The 17,057-nt window shown below is 36.9% G+C and overlaps 1 protein-coding gene across 1 annotated transcript in view; it reads right to left on the bottom strand.

Moving 5' to 3' along the window:
* PTPN4 (protein tyrosine phosphatase, non-receptor type 4 (megakaryocyte)) overlaps positions 1 to 12,875 on the bottom strand; it is a 68,098-nt gene extending 55,223 nt beyond the window's left edge. Inside the window, exons 1-4 of the mRNA XM_010135782.1 lie at positions 12,716 to 12,875; positions 6,935 to 7,042; positions 2,881 to 2,923; positions 2,705 to 2,783 (exon numbers count right to left, since the gene is read on the bottom strand). Of these exons, the coding sequence (XP_010134084.1) occupies positions 2,705 to 2,783; positions 2,881 to 2,923; positions 6,935 to 7,042; positions 12,716 to 12,853 (368 nt within the window). The 5' untranslated portion in view covers positions 12,854 to 12,875. The remainder of the gene's footprint in view (positions 1 to 2,704; positions 2,784 to 2,880; positions 2,924 to 6,934; positions 7,043 to 12,715) is intronic.
* Positions 12,876 to 17,057: the final 4,182 nt, after the last annotated feature.

Below are 17,057 nucleotides of genomic sequence, written 5' to 3' on the forward strand. Positions count from 1 at the left end.
TTTCTTATAAACTTATTCTGGTTTGGGACCTCTCATATTTTACTATTATTATAAAAATAATCTGGTTTCCTTCTTGTAGTTCTGATTTAAAAGTAGAGAGTCACCCATACCCATTCATGATAAACATTCATCAAAATTACTTATCAAAATCACCTAGTTTAAGTTAAACTAAAACCAAACATTAAATATTTCCCAATATGAATTTGCACTAAAAAATGAAAAACAAAATACATCTCTTTATTACACATAATACTTCTCACAATTGTGTAGCCTTCAGGAAGTGGATTAGCTACCACTTCAAAGATGTTGACAAACATTTACAATTACACACAGAGGAATCAAATCATTTACAAGCTAAACATTGTGGAAAGGTAAAACATTCCACGTTGGAAAACACATGAGGGAAAACACTTGCAAACTGACAAGCAAAGACATTAGTTCACGTGCTCAACTCCTACAAAACCATCTAGAGGTTAACTGAACAGAATAGCAAGAAACTTAAAGTATTAACCTCAAGAAGTTAAAACTGAGACATCAGCCAGGCTTTAGAGATCTCAAAATACTTCTCCCACCTTAAAATGCATATTGAAACCAAAAGAGACAGATAAAGCAAATTTACCTGTTATAAAAAGCAATAAATGACAAGTTACATTTAGGTATTGAAAGAATACGCTTCACATGCTTAGCTTGAGCATCTCTTCACAAATACACTGAACAAATCAATTTTTCCTGTTTTTTCCGTTAATATTCATGGCTGCAAAAACGTAGGACAAAAATATTCTCTGTGCAGCTGAACCTTCATTTTACTTTACTCTTTTTGGTGTAACATTTTCTCAGAAATGTTCCATAGTACTGAAGGGACCACATGATTAAGGAACAGCAAGCAGAGTTGATTTTCAGTCCATTGTTCCTAGCAAATACTGCAGTTAATGGCTTGCTAGCTAACCAGCCCAGTTTGAACACTGAAGCCTCATATATTATTGAGCAAAATGGGAAATCAATGGAAGCTTCAGCAACGTAGATCTGAAAAAGTCTGCACAACAAATTCAGCTAAAACAATGAAGGTGGCATTGCATTACAGTGTTTTCATCTTCTTTATGTAGACCCAAGTACAAAACAATAAGACAGTATTATTGCTAACTGGAGTCAGAATTACCAAGCAAGTCTTTCTGCCATGAGCAGAACTAATAAAGCTCCATTTCCTACCAAGACAAGTTCCTAAGCTAAACTCAACACAAGGTGAGCTCCTGCTAACCTCTGCTGACCACGGGTGTTCATACCCTGCCTCCGTCACTCAAATTCACATATGTCTGATAAGACATGATCTTGCACGGAACCCTTCCCTGATGTCTGTTCATACTGCCTCGTATGTCGACTGATCCCTCTGTCTTCTTTAAATTTATAAAAACTGAGCATCTCTGAAAGTCTCAGCTTGAGCTGGAACTGTCAGAAGTTTGCACTTTATTTCTTTTTAAGGGGGGAATACTGATTACATGAAAGGACCCCTTACTTGCGACATGGCATTCTAACTTCACTCCAAAAAACCCCACAGATAACTACTCTCTCGTCATAATAATTCCAAATACAAATGAGTTTTCTCAGGGGCAATCAGGCCTATTAGCAAAAAAGGCAGAGCTGACCTAGATAGAGCAATCATACATTAAATTCTCATCTAAAAGGATGCTATATTTATAGCTTCGTCTTTGCAACATAACATTTAAAATAACCAGTTGTCTCTTTACTGTTTACTTCAATACTGACCAGTATTTACTGTTTTTTCCATTTCCTTAGGAATATTACATCCATTATCTGATCTAATTGCCAAATTTTCCTGGAATAAATACTTCCCAGGATCTCTGGGACTAATTTTAGTAAATTCTGTCTGCGTAGATGTGTCTAACATTTAGTCCACATTATGACAAATCAAAAGAATTTATAAATAAATGTGGACTCAAGTTTCCACAGTTTTGGTGCTAATGTTTCTAAATCTATCCTTAACAATTTAGATAATACTTTTGAAGGGGGGTAACCTGTTTTGAGAACTGCTGACATCCAAGAATTTCAATCTGCCACTTGTATAAAGGACCAGAACTAATTAACAACACTGAAATTTTAGGTATTTCTTCAGGGACTAACTGCAACTCACAAGCCTCCCATCTTGATTCACAGAGCATTTTCTTCAACAGATTCAACATATTGCTATCAAAATAAGCTTATATGCTTCAAGCCAGGACTACAACCATACAAACAGAGATTAATTTTATTAGTTCCAAGCAGAAGGGAGTGGGGGGTGGAGGGGCGTGTAAAAAAAAAAAGCATAAAGGAATTTTTTTCATCACAAAGGAGAACATGAGTAAGGTTAAAATTAACTTTGTACTTGTTCGTGAACAGTGGGATTAAGTTATTCCTCTCTTCTCTATTTTCCCCTTTCTGTTTTTACTTTTAGTATTTTCTTCATGTAGTTACTTCATTTTGCCTATAAATTCGTAAATTTATTCACAGAGGCTTTTTGTTATATTGATTTGGTGCAACTGCATAGTTCACATCTGTAACTATTTGGCAAAAATTAGAAGTCTGTATATATGACACAAAAATTATTTAAAAGAAAATTTCCATGTTATACCATAAAAAAATTAATGATCCTTTTCACCTTAAACATCAGCCTTCTAGAAAAATGTTTTATTAATAAAATAACTAGACCTACCTTGTGTATTCTTCTTGGAGCTTGTTTGGGTCACTTACAAAAAACTTAACTCTAAAGTTCAAACTGTGAGGAGATCCTCCTATGGTCAAGAAGAGTTATTTATAATTAATGAGGGTACTCTGGGAAAACAGTGTAACAATGATACATGAATTAATCAAACACATACATGTACTCACTTTTTAATTGTTTCCTGATAGGTTTGTTTGGATCCAACCACCTCTGGGAAGAGATAAATTATAACACCAAATTTAGAGAAACAAAACAGTACAAATCATAGCCTTATACATCAAGAAACTGTTGCTTTTCTATTACTTTTTACTTAGTGTCTTACTAAAATATCTTACTGGCACACCAAGTGTTGTTTAACTGATTCTGGAAAGACACCAATGTTACCATCAGCAGTTGCCATTGATCTTTCCCTGGGATTAACCTCTGTTGTCCAGCTATCTGTTGCTTACAGTGCTCATTTGACTATGACTTGGATCTGTGTTTGTCACATGAGCCTGAGAGAGGTTAGAACTCAGTTACGGTGTGTTCAATCTTCACCCACTCTTTAAACTGATTATCTAAGGTGAACCGTGGTAGCGAAGAGCTATAAGCAGGCTAATTTACCCAACACAGAAGTTAATTTGCTCACACTTCCAGTTTAAAGAAGTTCCAGTACTTTTGACTCTGCACTTTGCAGGTTTAACACATCCAGGGATCACAGATTCACTCCAAATTGTCAGACTGAGCATCATCTCTGGTAAGTTGCTAATTGGGATCTTGGAAACTAGAGGCTCAGCACGCAGCCTACTGGATTAAGGGCTACAGAACAATGTTACTGAACAGCACACAATCTTGATTGCCTCTATGGGAGACGCTGCTGTGGGGAAGTGCAGACAGATCTTTATAACAACCAACACTTCAAATTTCAGACAGAAGTATGGCTCTCTGGAAAGCCTACAAGATCTTTAAGCCACTCCCCACCAGCTACTCAGCAGACTCTGCACATACCAGCATAGTTCCCTTAACTCATAAATGCATCTTTGTTATAAATACTGTTCAATTCCTTATCCTGCCTTGTGATGCAAGCCCCCAAGCTTCAGGAAACATTTATATGGCCACAGTTCCTATGAAGTGACAGAGATCCTGCACAGCATGCAACTACCTCACATTTAACACAGGGTTTTTTATTGTTTTACGTGAGGGAGGAGGAGGCAAACACACAGATAACTGACACACACTATGGATCTGAAGCTAATTCTGAGCAATTTTATTAATTGCAAATAACAAATAACAAACACTACATCCAAAAGCTGCATCCTTGTAGTAGATGACTTAAGAGGAACTGAAGACTTAAAAGGACAGTTTAGTACAGCTTAAAGAGTGTGATTATGTCAAAAAAAGCTCACACTGGAACAAATACTTTGAAGACTAAATGTAAAGGCTTAAGGACAGACTGTCAAGCCAGGGATACACATTAATTTTATATAAAAATCTCTCAAAACATGGTGAAAATACTTGAGTATCTAAGCAAAGTGTTATGATCCAAAGTATCTGATAAATGCACAGATCTGACTGATGATCCTCAGATTTTTTTGTGGGGGGTGTGTGTGGGGTGGGGCACACACAGGGAAGTGCTGTTAGAGATTATAATTAACCTAGAAAACCTGGAATTGAAATGCCTAGCAAAAAAGCTTGCATTTACATTTCCTTCTGGTTGTCAAGATCAATTTGGTATGTACTAGTATAGCTCAAACCACAGAAGAGTAACTTTTTTTGACATCATATTTAACAGGCAATATCCACGTTTTTAAGTGGTATCACTGGATTCAAATGCAAAAGGTGATTTTTCGCTCTGGAAACTGCGGAGGGTTAAATCACTTGATACTGTCAAGAAGCTGAAGTTGACAGGATTTAGGCAAGAAGTACCAAAATTGTATGAATCAAGGTGCTGCTAGCAAGACATGTTATCCTATTTGCACCCCAAGTAAGTCTTAGAGGTAGGCAGATTTGGGAATCCACGAAGTTCATATCCCAGTCCCCTGGAGGAGAGTCACTTCTGTACTGTCTCTTCCCCCAGCAATGATCTCTGCCTCACTCCCTTCTGTCAAAGGAGCACCCACGCTGGCAGTATTTGCTGCACTCTCACTCCCACTATGCACTAATACCCCTTTCTGGGCATTGCTCCAGGCGCCCACAGCCCAAGACCCAGCCAAATACATCGTTCCGGCCGTACAGAGCACCCGTGCTTTCTTGCATTGACTCTTATTGTGACAGTAATATTATACAAAAACATAAAGGTTGTGCAGTTGATGAAATCCACATTTAGGCATATTATAGAGGTTTCACACGCAAATAGCGGAAGCCCCTTTTCCCCATCACCTCCTGCCGTATTGACTATAACTTAGTAATATTCTGCTGTGTTATTTCACAAGTAAATAGAATATTTGTCAATTCAATCTGGAATTTTTGTCCAAATGAAGCAGGTGTAAGAGTAAACTGATACCGAAAACTGAAATTAGTCAAACCCTAAGTTCTACAAGCTTACATGACTAATATTGGTAACACATCTATTTAGCTCTGACACATTGTTTTCATGGCAACTAGATAGGTGCTGAAAAGCCAAAAATAATTAGAAGTCAAAGAATACTAAACAGTTTATATCAAATAGCTGTGAAGTTATTCTTCTTTTGGACTCTTAACCAGATCCTTCTATTACAGTGTTGTGGTCATCTGCATACAGGTAGATTAAAAAAAAAGACATTAGAGGTCTAAGCTGTGGAAAGCCAGATAAATGAGAATGAGAAGGACAACAAATTTCTGAATATTGAGTGATATTCAATTAAATACTTCTTAAACAAAGCTGAAAAATAATTCAGCCTTTTCTGCAGAACACCTGTGTCTTTTCAACCTGGAAACAAAGTTTAGAATAAAAAGATTACATGAGGCCAGCCTACCAATGTAATAACAGAACTTATCACAAAGTTACAAAAGAAAACTTTGCCAAATATCTACAACTGTGCAATATAGCTTTATTCATATTAATAATACTAATGTTACCATAATTTAAAAAAAGAACATAGTTAAGCATAATCTGCTCCAGAGAAGAAAGAAACATGGAATTACTTCACTATTCAGGCAGAAGAAAAATTATGGCTGTATTGTGACTTTTCTTCCTCTCCTACATTAACAATCATTAAAAAGAAAAAACCTCAGCCTTTTAGTAGGATTAAAGAAGTATTCCTTTCATTTGGAACAGTCACTCTTGATGGCAAAACTACAGCAGATGAAATCGGCATTACCAGAGAAAGTTGCACTATCTTCTGAAATTCACCTTAGTTACTGAATTATTAACACTTTAGTGTCACCTATCTCTATAGAACCCGTTCTACAGATTTTGTAAACAAAAATTACTTCTTACACACAGTTGGGAGATAAATTTAGACCTCGTAACTGTGAAAAGCATATCATGGGAATTAGGTAAAAGAACTGTATTATAAGGAATAATGCTTAGTTAAACTTCACTTTAAAACAAGCACTGAACATTTGATACCTAAAAAAGAAAATATTCAAGAATTCTCCAAGCAGTCACTACCTCAACAGTACAGCTATAACTATAACGGCCACAGAATATTAGGGAGATCTATTAGTTTCTACCATTGATTTACAAAGTTTCAGTCCTATGGAATTTTCCTTTCAATTCAGCACATGAACTATTATAAACAGTCATTTTCAAAGGAATCACTTCCTTTTTCTGTTAAGACAGTGAACTGATCGCTCTTGCCAGACAGTGGACTATTTGAATTGCTATTAAAAGACCTGTCAAGTATCTGGGCTAGAAACAAAAAAACACAGTACAAGACAATCTAAAAAATCCTCTTTTTTTTTTTTAACAAGTCCCAACGAGGGAAAAAATATTTAAAAAGTTACTATTTTTTATCCCAACTGACAAAGAACATACAGTCTACTAAACAGATAAAATAAAACAGGCAATGTCCTTTTGAGGTATTATTTCATAAGGACAAATCTTATTTCATAAGGACAATGTTTTAATCCAAGCTTCCACCTGTAAACGTTTAGTTTTATAACTACAAGGTCATACTGACCCACTCAAATGATACAGTTGGAGAAGATGACACAATATTGCAATGGCTTCTATTTACTTCTCTTTACAATGGCACAGAGCACAGTGACGAACACGTTTATGATTTATAAAATCATATTTATAAAACAGAGTCCACTTACAGGGTTGTCAGTAGATTCATCAGCCAACTGTAAACCAAAGTAATCTCTCTCTGTCAAATCAAGATGCTTGAAGACTACATCCAACAGAACTTGTCCCTGATGATGTTTCTGCAGAGGACAAATATGTATAATTTTTAATGAACAAATATATAATTAGATGCACAGACAGGTAGATGGGCATTCTTTCAGGTGTGCTCTAGCAGCCTCAATTTTAAATATCACAAAACGTACCACAGGAACGCTATTTTTAAACAATCTTCATCTCTCTCCTTGAAACATATAAGGAATTATTATTTTTCTTCTTTGTAATTTTCTGACAGTAAGAGTTTCTCTCTTCTCAGCTACCTACACGATTATTCCTGAAAGCCATTCATTAGCCAAATTTGATATTTAAAAGGAGTACTGAAAAAAAAAAAGAGAAAGAGAGAGGGGAGAGAGAAAGAGAAAGAGAGAGGGGAGAGAGAAAGAGAAAGAGAGAGGGGAGAGAGAAAGAGAAAGAGAGAGGGGAGAGAGAAAGAGAAAGCGAGAGGGGAGAGAGACAGATAAATAAAGAGAGAAAGAGAAAGAGAGAGGGGAGAGAGAAAGAGAAAGAGAGAGGGGAGAGAGAAAGAGAAAGAGAGAGGGGAGAGAGAAAGAGAAAGAGAGAGGGGAGAGAGAAAGAGAAAGAGAGAGGGGAGAGAGAAAGAGAAAGAGAGAGGGGAGAGAGAAAGAGAAAGAGAGAGGGGAGAGAGAAAGAGAAAGAGAGAGGGGAGAGAGAAAGAGAAAGAGAGAGGGGAGAGAGAAAGAGAGGACAGGTTTGTACAAGTTATTCTTATTTATCTGATCATCTATTCCAGAATCTCAATGAACCAGCATACTTAGACTGTTTCCAAAGTGAAATGGCACAGACGGCCAAAGCAGCCAAATTATCTGAGAAGTGTCTTTTAAATACAATCTCTCAAAGATTCTACTTGACTCTAAATGAATTCATTCAAACGTACTGAATAGCGGTTAACTATTTTTCAGAGACAAATTAACAAATGTGATTTCTACCACAGGGACAAATCTTATCCTCAAAATGATATAAAAAGAATCTGCAGTTATTGGTGCCTAGTAATTTTTTGCCTAACCTGAAAATACTGCCAAGACAGTAACTGAAATGCTGAGTGTGCCATTCTGACAGGACTCAATAAATGCATTTGGTGAGATCTGAAGGGAGTTTCCCAAAGAAGCTAAAGTGTCACAGCGTCCTGAAGTACAAAAGATGAGGAAAAATTCTCCAAGAACAATTGTCGAACAAAAAAAATTACAAAAGAGATGATTGATACATTTTCCACCCAGATTTTCTACTTCCCTAGCACTGAGCAAGTTTCTAATAATCCTCCAGGTGCCAAGTGTTATTGATGCTACAATGTGTTTGTTACATCTTGCTTTGTTTACTGTAGGCTATAAGATATTTTTAAAGTTTTAAATACAAAAACCCTGCCATTCTACTCCCAAATGATCTCACTTCTCATAGAGATTATACAACAGTTTATTTTTACAGCCATTAAAACAGATGTAACTTAAAGGTAGAGAGAAGGTTGCAAGAATTTCATTAATATCCATCCATACACAAGAAAAACCTACAAATGATACTCAGACATTTCTTCACATCTAAAAGCATCCTATTTTTTTATTCTGCCAAAATTAGACTGAAGTTGAATAAACCATCAAAACCATTTACTGGGGGCTAAAAACTCTCCCAGTAATACCACAGGATAATAAAAAGCTGTAAAATAATTATCGACAAATTATGCTTGAAATAATCCCAGCAGGACAATCACAATCATAGCTCGGCGTATTTAAGTTGAAGTTACATAAGGCATGTATTTTAGGTCCCATATAAATTTGGTTAAGTTCAAGTGATCTAAGAATTGCTATATTTACTTCGAAAGATCTTGGGTATTTTAAAAATCACACAGAGACAATTTCTTGATGTTTAACGAAATGAACAGCCATTAAGAGCACCATTGTTAAAAACTTCACTACTGAAAAATGTATTTTCTGGTAACTGGAAGCAAGCAAAAAAGCCCAGGCGTTAACAGCATAATATACAACAGCGTAAATGCATAGGGCAACTTTTATATACAATCCAAAAACAGTCACTGTCAATTTTACTAAATTAGGAGTTTCTGATGTATTTTGAAATAAAGTAATCAGTACAGTTTTTTCAGCAAATAAAACTAATTTTAAAATAACACAGTAACACTAATTGCTTCTTGGCATTTTTCCCCATGTAGATTTAAATCAGAACTCTAGGAATTTATGACAGTAACTATCAGAAAACAGGAGACGTTTGGAACTCAAGTTTAGGTTCACATTTATCACAGCTGACATGTTACTTCTTCAAGTATCATACAGATACCAATTCTGTAGGTTTTTTCCAATCCAAACCTGAGAATTCATACTGTTTCTTAAATATCTGAATAGATGTTTCCTAACAAAAAAGCTTAGAACTTGTTGATCAGATTTAATTTAGTAATGCAGAACGTCATTTCACCACAGCAAGGAAGGTATTTCTCCTGCAACAGAGCAGCAAATTTGGTAAGAGATGACTAGTTTCAACATAAAGCATGTTTTGATCACAGTGTTTTACTCTCAGTACAAGATAAGCATCTAGTAAAAACAGACCTCAGTTTAACCCATCTCTGATATGTATGTAATGATGTTGCAAGCTTGCCAGAGCAGGTTAATGTCACAACCCTGCTTGTGAAAGGTCCAAAATTTTTGTAGTTCTATCATAACCATTGAATAGCTACTATAAAATACGAGAAGTATGATAACAAGTTTCTACTTCTGCTTTTTTCCCTAAAGAAAAAAGCAAAACCAATATATGTGAACTAGCGTAAAAATAAACTACAGATAAAGTTAAACATTAGTATTTCCTCTTAAAATATGGAATAATGGAAAAATATATTAAGAATGGGAACTATGTAACATAAAAGTGTGCTAGTTAGATACAAAACATACCTCCATTTTTCAGAATTGGAATATTACAATGCCACACGTCCTTATTAGTCATTGCTAAAGGCAAAACGACCTCAAGTTCAGCCTTTCAGAACAAATTCAACTCAACACTAGACATCAATATACTAACTGCACCTCACGGAGTATCTATCATCTAGTACCACTAGATACATACACTACAATTTCTAATGGCAAAATGATTGTCAGCTGTTTGCAAACATCCATGTTTGATAATTTAGGCAATTACACAGGTTTAATTCCTGCTTACTAACTACCATCTTCTCAATTTGTATTACTGACATTCTGGTTTCCTTTGTGGCCTACGGAACTGGCTGCATCTGCAGCAAACACTAGGAGATAATGCTACCATTTGACTCCAAACAAATTTGGACTTCCGATGGCAGAAGAATGGGATGAAAACTCCCAGGCCATCCTGGAGGGGGTCAGATGACTGCTGCTCACAGGTCTGCGGGAGGCTGTAGTGCTCCTTCTCTAGTGACAACACTGGAACTTCTCCTCTGGCAGCTCACTACAATACTGGTGTCACAACTCAAGCATCACTACTGGCTCCTTTCATTCTCCAGCTTACGTTAGCTTTGCAAAAAGTTACCTTGTTTTAAAAACTTTTCCAAGGAGGGTATTATTATTTTTTTGGTCCAAGAAAACAGGGAAGCAACTAAGTGATGCTGAAAATTAAATTATTGAAAATTTTCACTTCTAAAATTACAGGAAGGTTGGTATAGGGTATTTTTGTTTTGTTTTGGGTTATTTTACAGGTTTTTTTATATCTTACTTCCATTAGAGTGTAATTTCATTAAGTTTGAAGAAAATTCTGAAATAATAAAGGCTCAAAATTGAAACATTTGTCTCCGACTGTTAACACACTAACCTTGCTCAGGGAACAACTCATCCCATCTACCTTGACTTAGGGAGATTACGTTAAACTTGAGGGAAAACTATCTGTGTACTGGCTTTCAGGGAATACAGTTAAGTCAGCCTGCATGGCAAAGATACAATTTGAGGTATTTAAACAATTAATTAAAACCAATTAAAGCAATTTGATCTTGAAGAAGCAGATTTATGGTAATGCAAATCACCTTGATAACATTATTAACCTAAGTCAACCTCACTTTCTCCAGCTATGTGTTCTATGAATTACGCTTTTCAGGGCTGAAGGAGGAGTTCTTCATTTGGTAAGCAGAGCATTTCATAGAAAGGATTTCTACTCTTCAAACATGGTTAGTTCCAAGTACAGGTTAGTTCCAAGTGATTCTTCTGGCTGCAACCAAGCTTTGTCTGGCTATAATCCACTTTTTTATTTGATTTGTTATGATCTACACAAGGTAAGGCTTAGCACAAAAAATGTCTATTTTGCTGGTTGACATGTGAACTCAGAACATGTCACATAAATTATCAAGAGACATTGTCTGTGATGGGTGCTCTGCTACTGGAGAAGAAATAAACTTGAGTACATTTTTATTAATTCATACTTCAGATGATCAAGCTTTGTACTCATTAGCATACAGAATACCTATAGCAATCACCAGGAGAAAAAAAAAAAACCTTGCTAATTTATTTGATGTTATATTTTTCTTTCTGTTTTGAAAACAATTCCATAAATATTTATTGCCAAGTATTGTGTTAACCACAATAAAGTAAAACACAGTTATAAACCCTGAAAACCTGCATACCATGTAGGTTAGCATACATTTTACTATGATCGAATACTTTATTACTCCCTGCTTTTGAAATAAACAAACAAAAAACCCCCCAAAAAACACAAATGAGGCTAAAGACCTGAGATCAAAATGTTGAACACCAAGGAACTTTTTATTCCCTAAACTCAGTTTTAATAGATAAAACTACCAGGCTGATCTGTATAAGCAGTAAAGCGTGATCCATGCAACTAAAATATTTAGTACACTAGGGAGGTGTTGAGAACATATTACATAATTTTTTCTTGGAAGAAACAGAATAGACATTTGAGGATTTATAACCGGTGATTCCACACTAGACAGGCACTAGCATTCTCTAACAACACACAGCTTTGAACACCTAGATCAAAAAGACAACTCATCTCCCATACCTATTGTAAAACAATTACTCCTTATTTTAGCCACGTTTTACAAACAAAAGACTGCAAGACATGTTTTAATGGAAAACTCATCCACCTGAAAGCAAAGAACACAACGTTTACAATTTCTCAAGCACATGACTGAACATAGTTAGCTACACAGTCACGAGAAGCGTCACCATTACACCTTACACTTCACTTACGCTCAAAATGCAAAAATCAGAATGGAGCAAAACAAAGTCTTGCTTCTCATTCAACCCTGTGTCAAAACTGCCCTTCATTTCGACTATACAACTTCAGCCCACAAAGAGAATTAGTAGAAATTAATTATGCTTTGCATATTCAATTTTTAAGTGAAGATGTGTTAGTACTATAGCAGATGCCAGAATGACTAAGTTTACAGTGACTTAGTAGGTACATGTACAAGCACGCCTGCCTGAGCACAGCCTCCCCTTCTGTGCTGTACTTAACACTATTTTGAAAGTCAAACTCAAGCCATACAAATGCAGCAAAGGAAAGCAAGCTTGATGATATTGCAAGAAGCAAATTACTTACATTAACTCTGAAAGCTTGTACAGTGTTATCCAGGAGAAGAATGTTGCAGACCACCTCTGTATGCTGCCTGTCTCGTGCCAGCTCAGACGCTCGTACAAGCCATACAAATGCAGCAAAGGAAAGCAAGCTTGATGATACTGATATGCAAGAAGCAAATTACTTACATTAACTCTGAAAGCTTGTACAGTGTTATCCAGGAGAAGAATGTTGCAGACCACCTCTGTATGCTGCCTGTCTCGTGCCAGCTCAGACGCTCGTACATTGTAGGTTCTGCCAGCAGGCAATCGGAAACGTGCGGTCATTACTGTCCACACTGGGTCTTGAAGCAAAACAAAAATAAAATTTAAAAAGATAAAAAAATGCAAATGCAAGAACATCATACTACAGAGAAAGGACAACAAATCCATCGTTAAAAAACTCCGTTACAGACAAATGAAAAATGAATACTAAATTCACGGTACCCAGTAATGAAATAACGTCTTACAAATTACAACAGGACCTTATCCCAAAATATTCAGTCGTTCACTTTCTGTCCATCTTCTATTCCCTCTCTATTTTAAGGCTGTTTTGTGGGTTGCTTTTTTTTTTTTTTTGAAGATTAAGAACAGCATTTTCACTTCAAAAAGCACTGTAATTGCTAGGCATCATGGTTACTACGTTCCCAATATTATAGCAATTAAGTAATTAATTTCAGTGCAAAACAAAAAAATGCTTACACCAAAAAACTTCAGAGAAAACACACAAAAGAAAACAGCAAATACAAAAAGATTTTGATGCATTATTCTGCAAAGCCAGTTTACAGTGCATTCACTGTAAAATTATTACATGTAAGGATACGCAACAGTAACAAAAACATCAGCATTTCTTTTTTTACTTTTTTTTTTTAAATTACAACATTAATTAAAGGTTTGTCAAACTACTGAATCTTCCTTCTAGATCAATTTGATTGAGTTACATATCTAGTTTGGAGGCACAAGCAATTCTTGTTCTCTAAATAAGGAACCATGACCAACATCCTGCACTAAGTGCCGATAAATAAAATGCAAGAATTGAAATGTGACTTTCACTTTTAAAAACTGAGATTCTAATGACTGCTGTGCAACTCCAGTCCAGCAAAGTACTTAGTGCACACCTTATGCTTTTAGTCCTACCAACCACACTAGTTACTTTCATAAGTACCTCACAAGACCAGGGCCTGTGATTCACTTAATTATACAGTCAGCAAACTATTTCCACATGCTTTGACAAGGGCCTGAGCAAACAAAAAGTTTCATTACTTAAGCAGAGAATGTACTGAGATAGAAAATTAAAATACCTTTAAAAGTAGCAAAAGAAAACAGTTATTCTCAAAACTGAATACAAAATTATTGATTTTCCTTATGCTTTGAAAAATTATGAAGACTTCAAAAATGTTTATATGTTTGCTTCTTTTCTGGGGTGGAGTAGGGGGTTGTTTATCATAATAAAAAAAGGAGAGTTTAACACAGGACAGCAAACATCCCACAAGTGATTAGAGAGCTTGCCGGGATTCTAAGAGATACTGTGCTTCAATATACACAAATTAAAACAGGTAACAAGTAAAAGAACAATCTCCTCCTAAAGAGTTGATAGTTAAGATACTTAGGGCCTCATGGGATAGTGGAAGACCAAGATCCAAGCCACCTGTACCAGGAAGGGCTGGGACTTAACACTTTAACCTTCTTCCCACCACCTTCAGCCAATCTCCTGAGTAACTGCCCTAAAAATCTCCAAGACATTTTACTTTTCTAGAGCACATTTTCAGCTCTCTCAGCATGACCACGCATCCCAGACATAAAAAATCACCAGCTTTTTGATGATAATCCATCCTTGCAAAAATGTTTCGGTTTTGACTTAACCATCATTATTACCACAAGTACTTGTTTCCTTACCAGGCAGGGTTTTTTACTGGCTACTCAGTCATTCCGGCTTCGGAACTGCAATGCTGTATTCATGGGAATTACAGCTAGTTTATTTTTGTTTTGCTAAACCAACACGATAAACTGAGAAAAGATAAAGACTCCAGATAAACCCACCAGCTGCAAGCGAAACTCATTATTTTCTCATAACAATAGAATAATGAAAAATTGTGTTGCAAACATTAAAACTCCAAAGTAAAGCCTAACAAGAAAGTACATGTCTGACAAGTCCTCATCACGAAAAGGCTGCTTCTGCTACGCCTTTTACAAGTTTCAGAAATAAAAGGCAGAAGAAAATCTCTAACAGAGAACAGGAATGAAACTTCCATACCAGTGATCTGAGGCAACAACATAACATTTCACTAACAGTATTTTGTCACGTAGACACAATCTAAAAGTCAATCACCTTACTAGACATAATGGCATAAAGATCACCATCTTTATCAGCGCAGCTACACAACCAGACTATAGCCAAGACTTTGGTATTTGCCTGTGAGCTGAATCAAAGAAAGTTTCAGAAAAGCATGCAATTTGATTAAAATCAGTTTATCCATACCACAGAAACAACCATTTTACAGGCATATTTTACAAGTATTTGAATGTGACAAATCAGCTAAGACACAGGTGAGAGTTATCTTAGAGGTCTTTCCCACAAATACAAATATCAGTGCACAAAGTAGTGCTGTTTAGCTTCCAAATAACTACTGCAGTCCTCACAAAACCATTTGGTGGTGAGCTAGGAGGATGTAGCTCTACAATCCCCTATTTTGCAGCAGCAAAAAAACCCCAGAGTTAAAGGCCAGAAACAATCATGTTTTAAGGGAAGATGGCAAATCTTGCCTTCACCTCCTATCCTCTCCTCTATTTTTGTCCTATTTGCTGATCAAGACCAACAGTATTTCTTACTTCCTTATCACTGCCTTAAAATAGACAGAAAACTTCCGGTTTTCAACAGAGTAACAAATTCCTAAGAGCGAGCAAGGAGAAAATCTGCCCTCAGTGATCCTCAAAATCCTTTAACACCAAGCAACCACTCACCAAGTCCTTCAGCAGACCAACGTCCAGATCCAGCAAGGTTCTTACTGTAGCACAGATGATATTCACTCCAACCAAAAGCAAAAAAAAAAAAAAAACCTAACACCCCAAACCCCAATCCACTGAATAGTCACAGACACTGATCCAGGTCTTTCTCAATGTACATAAATGAAGTGGTCAAATTCAAGAAAGAAGGCACTGTATTATAAGCTTGCTAAGAAAACAGGACCAGCTATACTGGGTCAGAACAGTTCATGTCTCTCTATGACCTGAAGGGCAATGCTTCTCACTCGAAGGAAGGAAGAAACAAATAGAACACACACATCAAGATATTTCTCACATACTGTTCCACAGTCCTGAGTTTAGCATCTTCCTGGTGTGGGGCTCATATGCACATCATGCTGGACATCAGTCATTCATCAGTGTTTTGTTCATGGACTTGGGAAACCATGTTTTGAACTTTCAGATTGGGTAACGAAGCATTATATATCAAATCGCACATAGAACACATAGTAGCCTGAGCAGCCATCTTGGAGAGGACACGCTTCTTCCATGACACTAAGAGGCTTTTGCAACTACAGAATACAGCTTTACAACGAAGTACAGTAACTGAAATACTGAAATATTTCTACAAAACAGAAATATAACGGCCATGAAAGTAATAGAGAGGAAGGTGACAAAAGACTATTTTCTGCACACCACATTCAAAATTATTCTTTCCCCATATGTCAGCAATGAAACTATGGAAGTATGTAGGGATTATGTTAAAACGCCTTTAACATCACACACTCACTCAAAAATAAACCTCTTAAGATCTGCCAGGGCTATTACATGTAACTGTTTTGTGACTAATCACGTACACAACCCATAATTAACCCCCTTCCAGCATGCGTACATAGAAAAAGGAAGCAATTGTTAAGCATGAACAGACTCTGCAATTACTGGTCTTACTGCGACACACTTGTTTCACAATATACTTGACCCCACATTGTATCCATATGTCCCGGTTTGGGCTAGACGTCCTGGTTTGGGCTGAAACTTCCTTGTTTTGGTTAGTGAACAAATGGGAATCATTCCCTGCAAGTACTTTAACCCCACATTTAATTGGTCAAAAGAGGGTCAGGTGCACTGTTACGTGTTAAGGTTATAAAGCAGCACGCAGGGGGGAACCTCCCTCTCTCGGACTTCCGCACCTGCAGCAGGGAGCACCTCCTCTGGATTGCTGGCTGCTGAAACCAGGCCTGCTAGGCCTGAGCAGGCCGCGTCCAGGCTGCCGGCTGCCGAGTTGAGCCGAAAGCCTGAAGGTCTGCCTGCATCCCCCGGATCACTCGTCGAGCTCCCGGGAAGCAGCACGCAGGGAGCCAAGTCTCTTCCACGAACCAACCTGCCGATCGGCCAGCCAACTCTCTCCCACGACCCACCCTGCCGATCGGCCAGCCCGAGACCAGCCCGAGACTCAGCAGAGGCCCACACCTGCATCCTCTGGATTGCCCAAGGAAACACAGACTGTAAGCTGTGCCTGTCGTAAGTTTTC

This window comes from Buceros rhinoceros, unplaced genomic scaffold (assembly GCF_000710305.1).
Source record: "Buceros rhinoceros silvestris isolate BGI_N320 unplaced genomic scaffold, ASM71030v1 scaffold2795, whole genome shotgun sequence".
Taxonomy (NCBI): Eukaryota; Metazoa; Chordata; class Aves; order Bucerotiformes; family Bucerotidae; genus Buceros; species Buceros rhinoceros.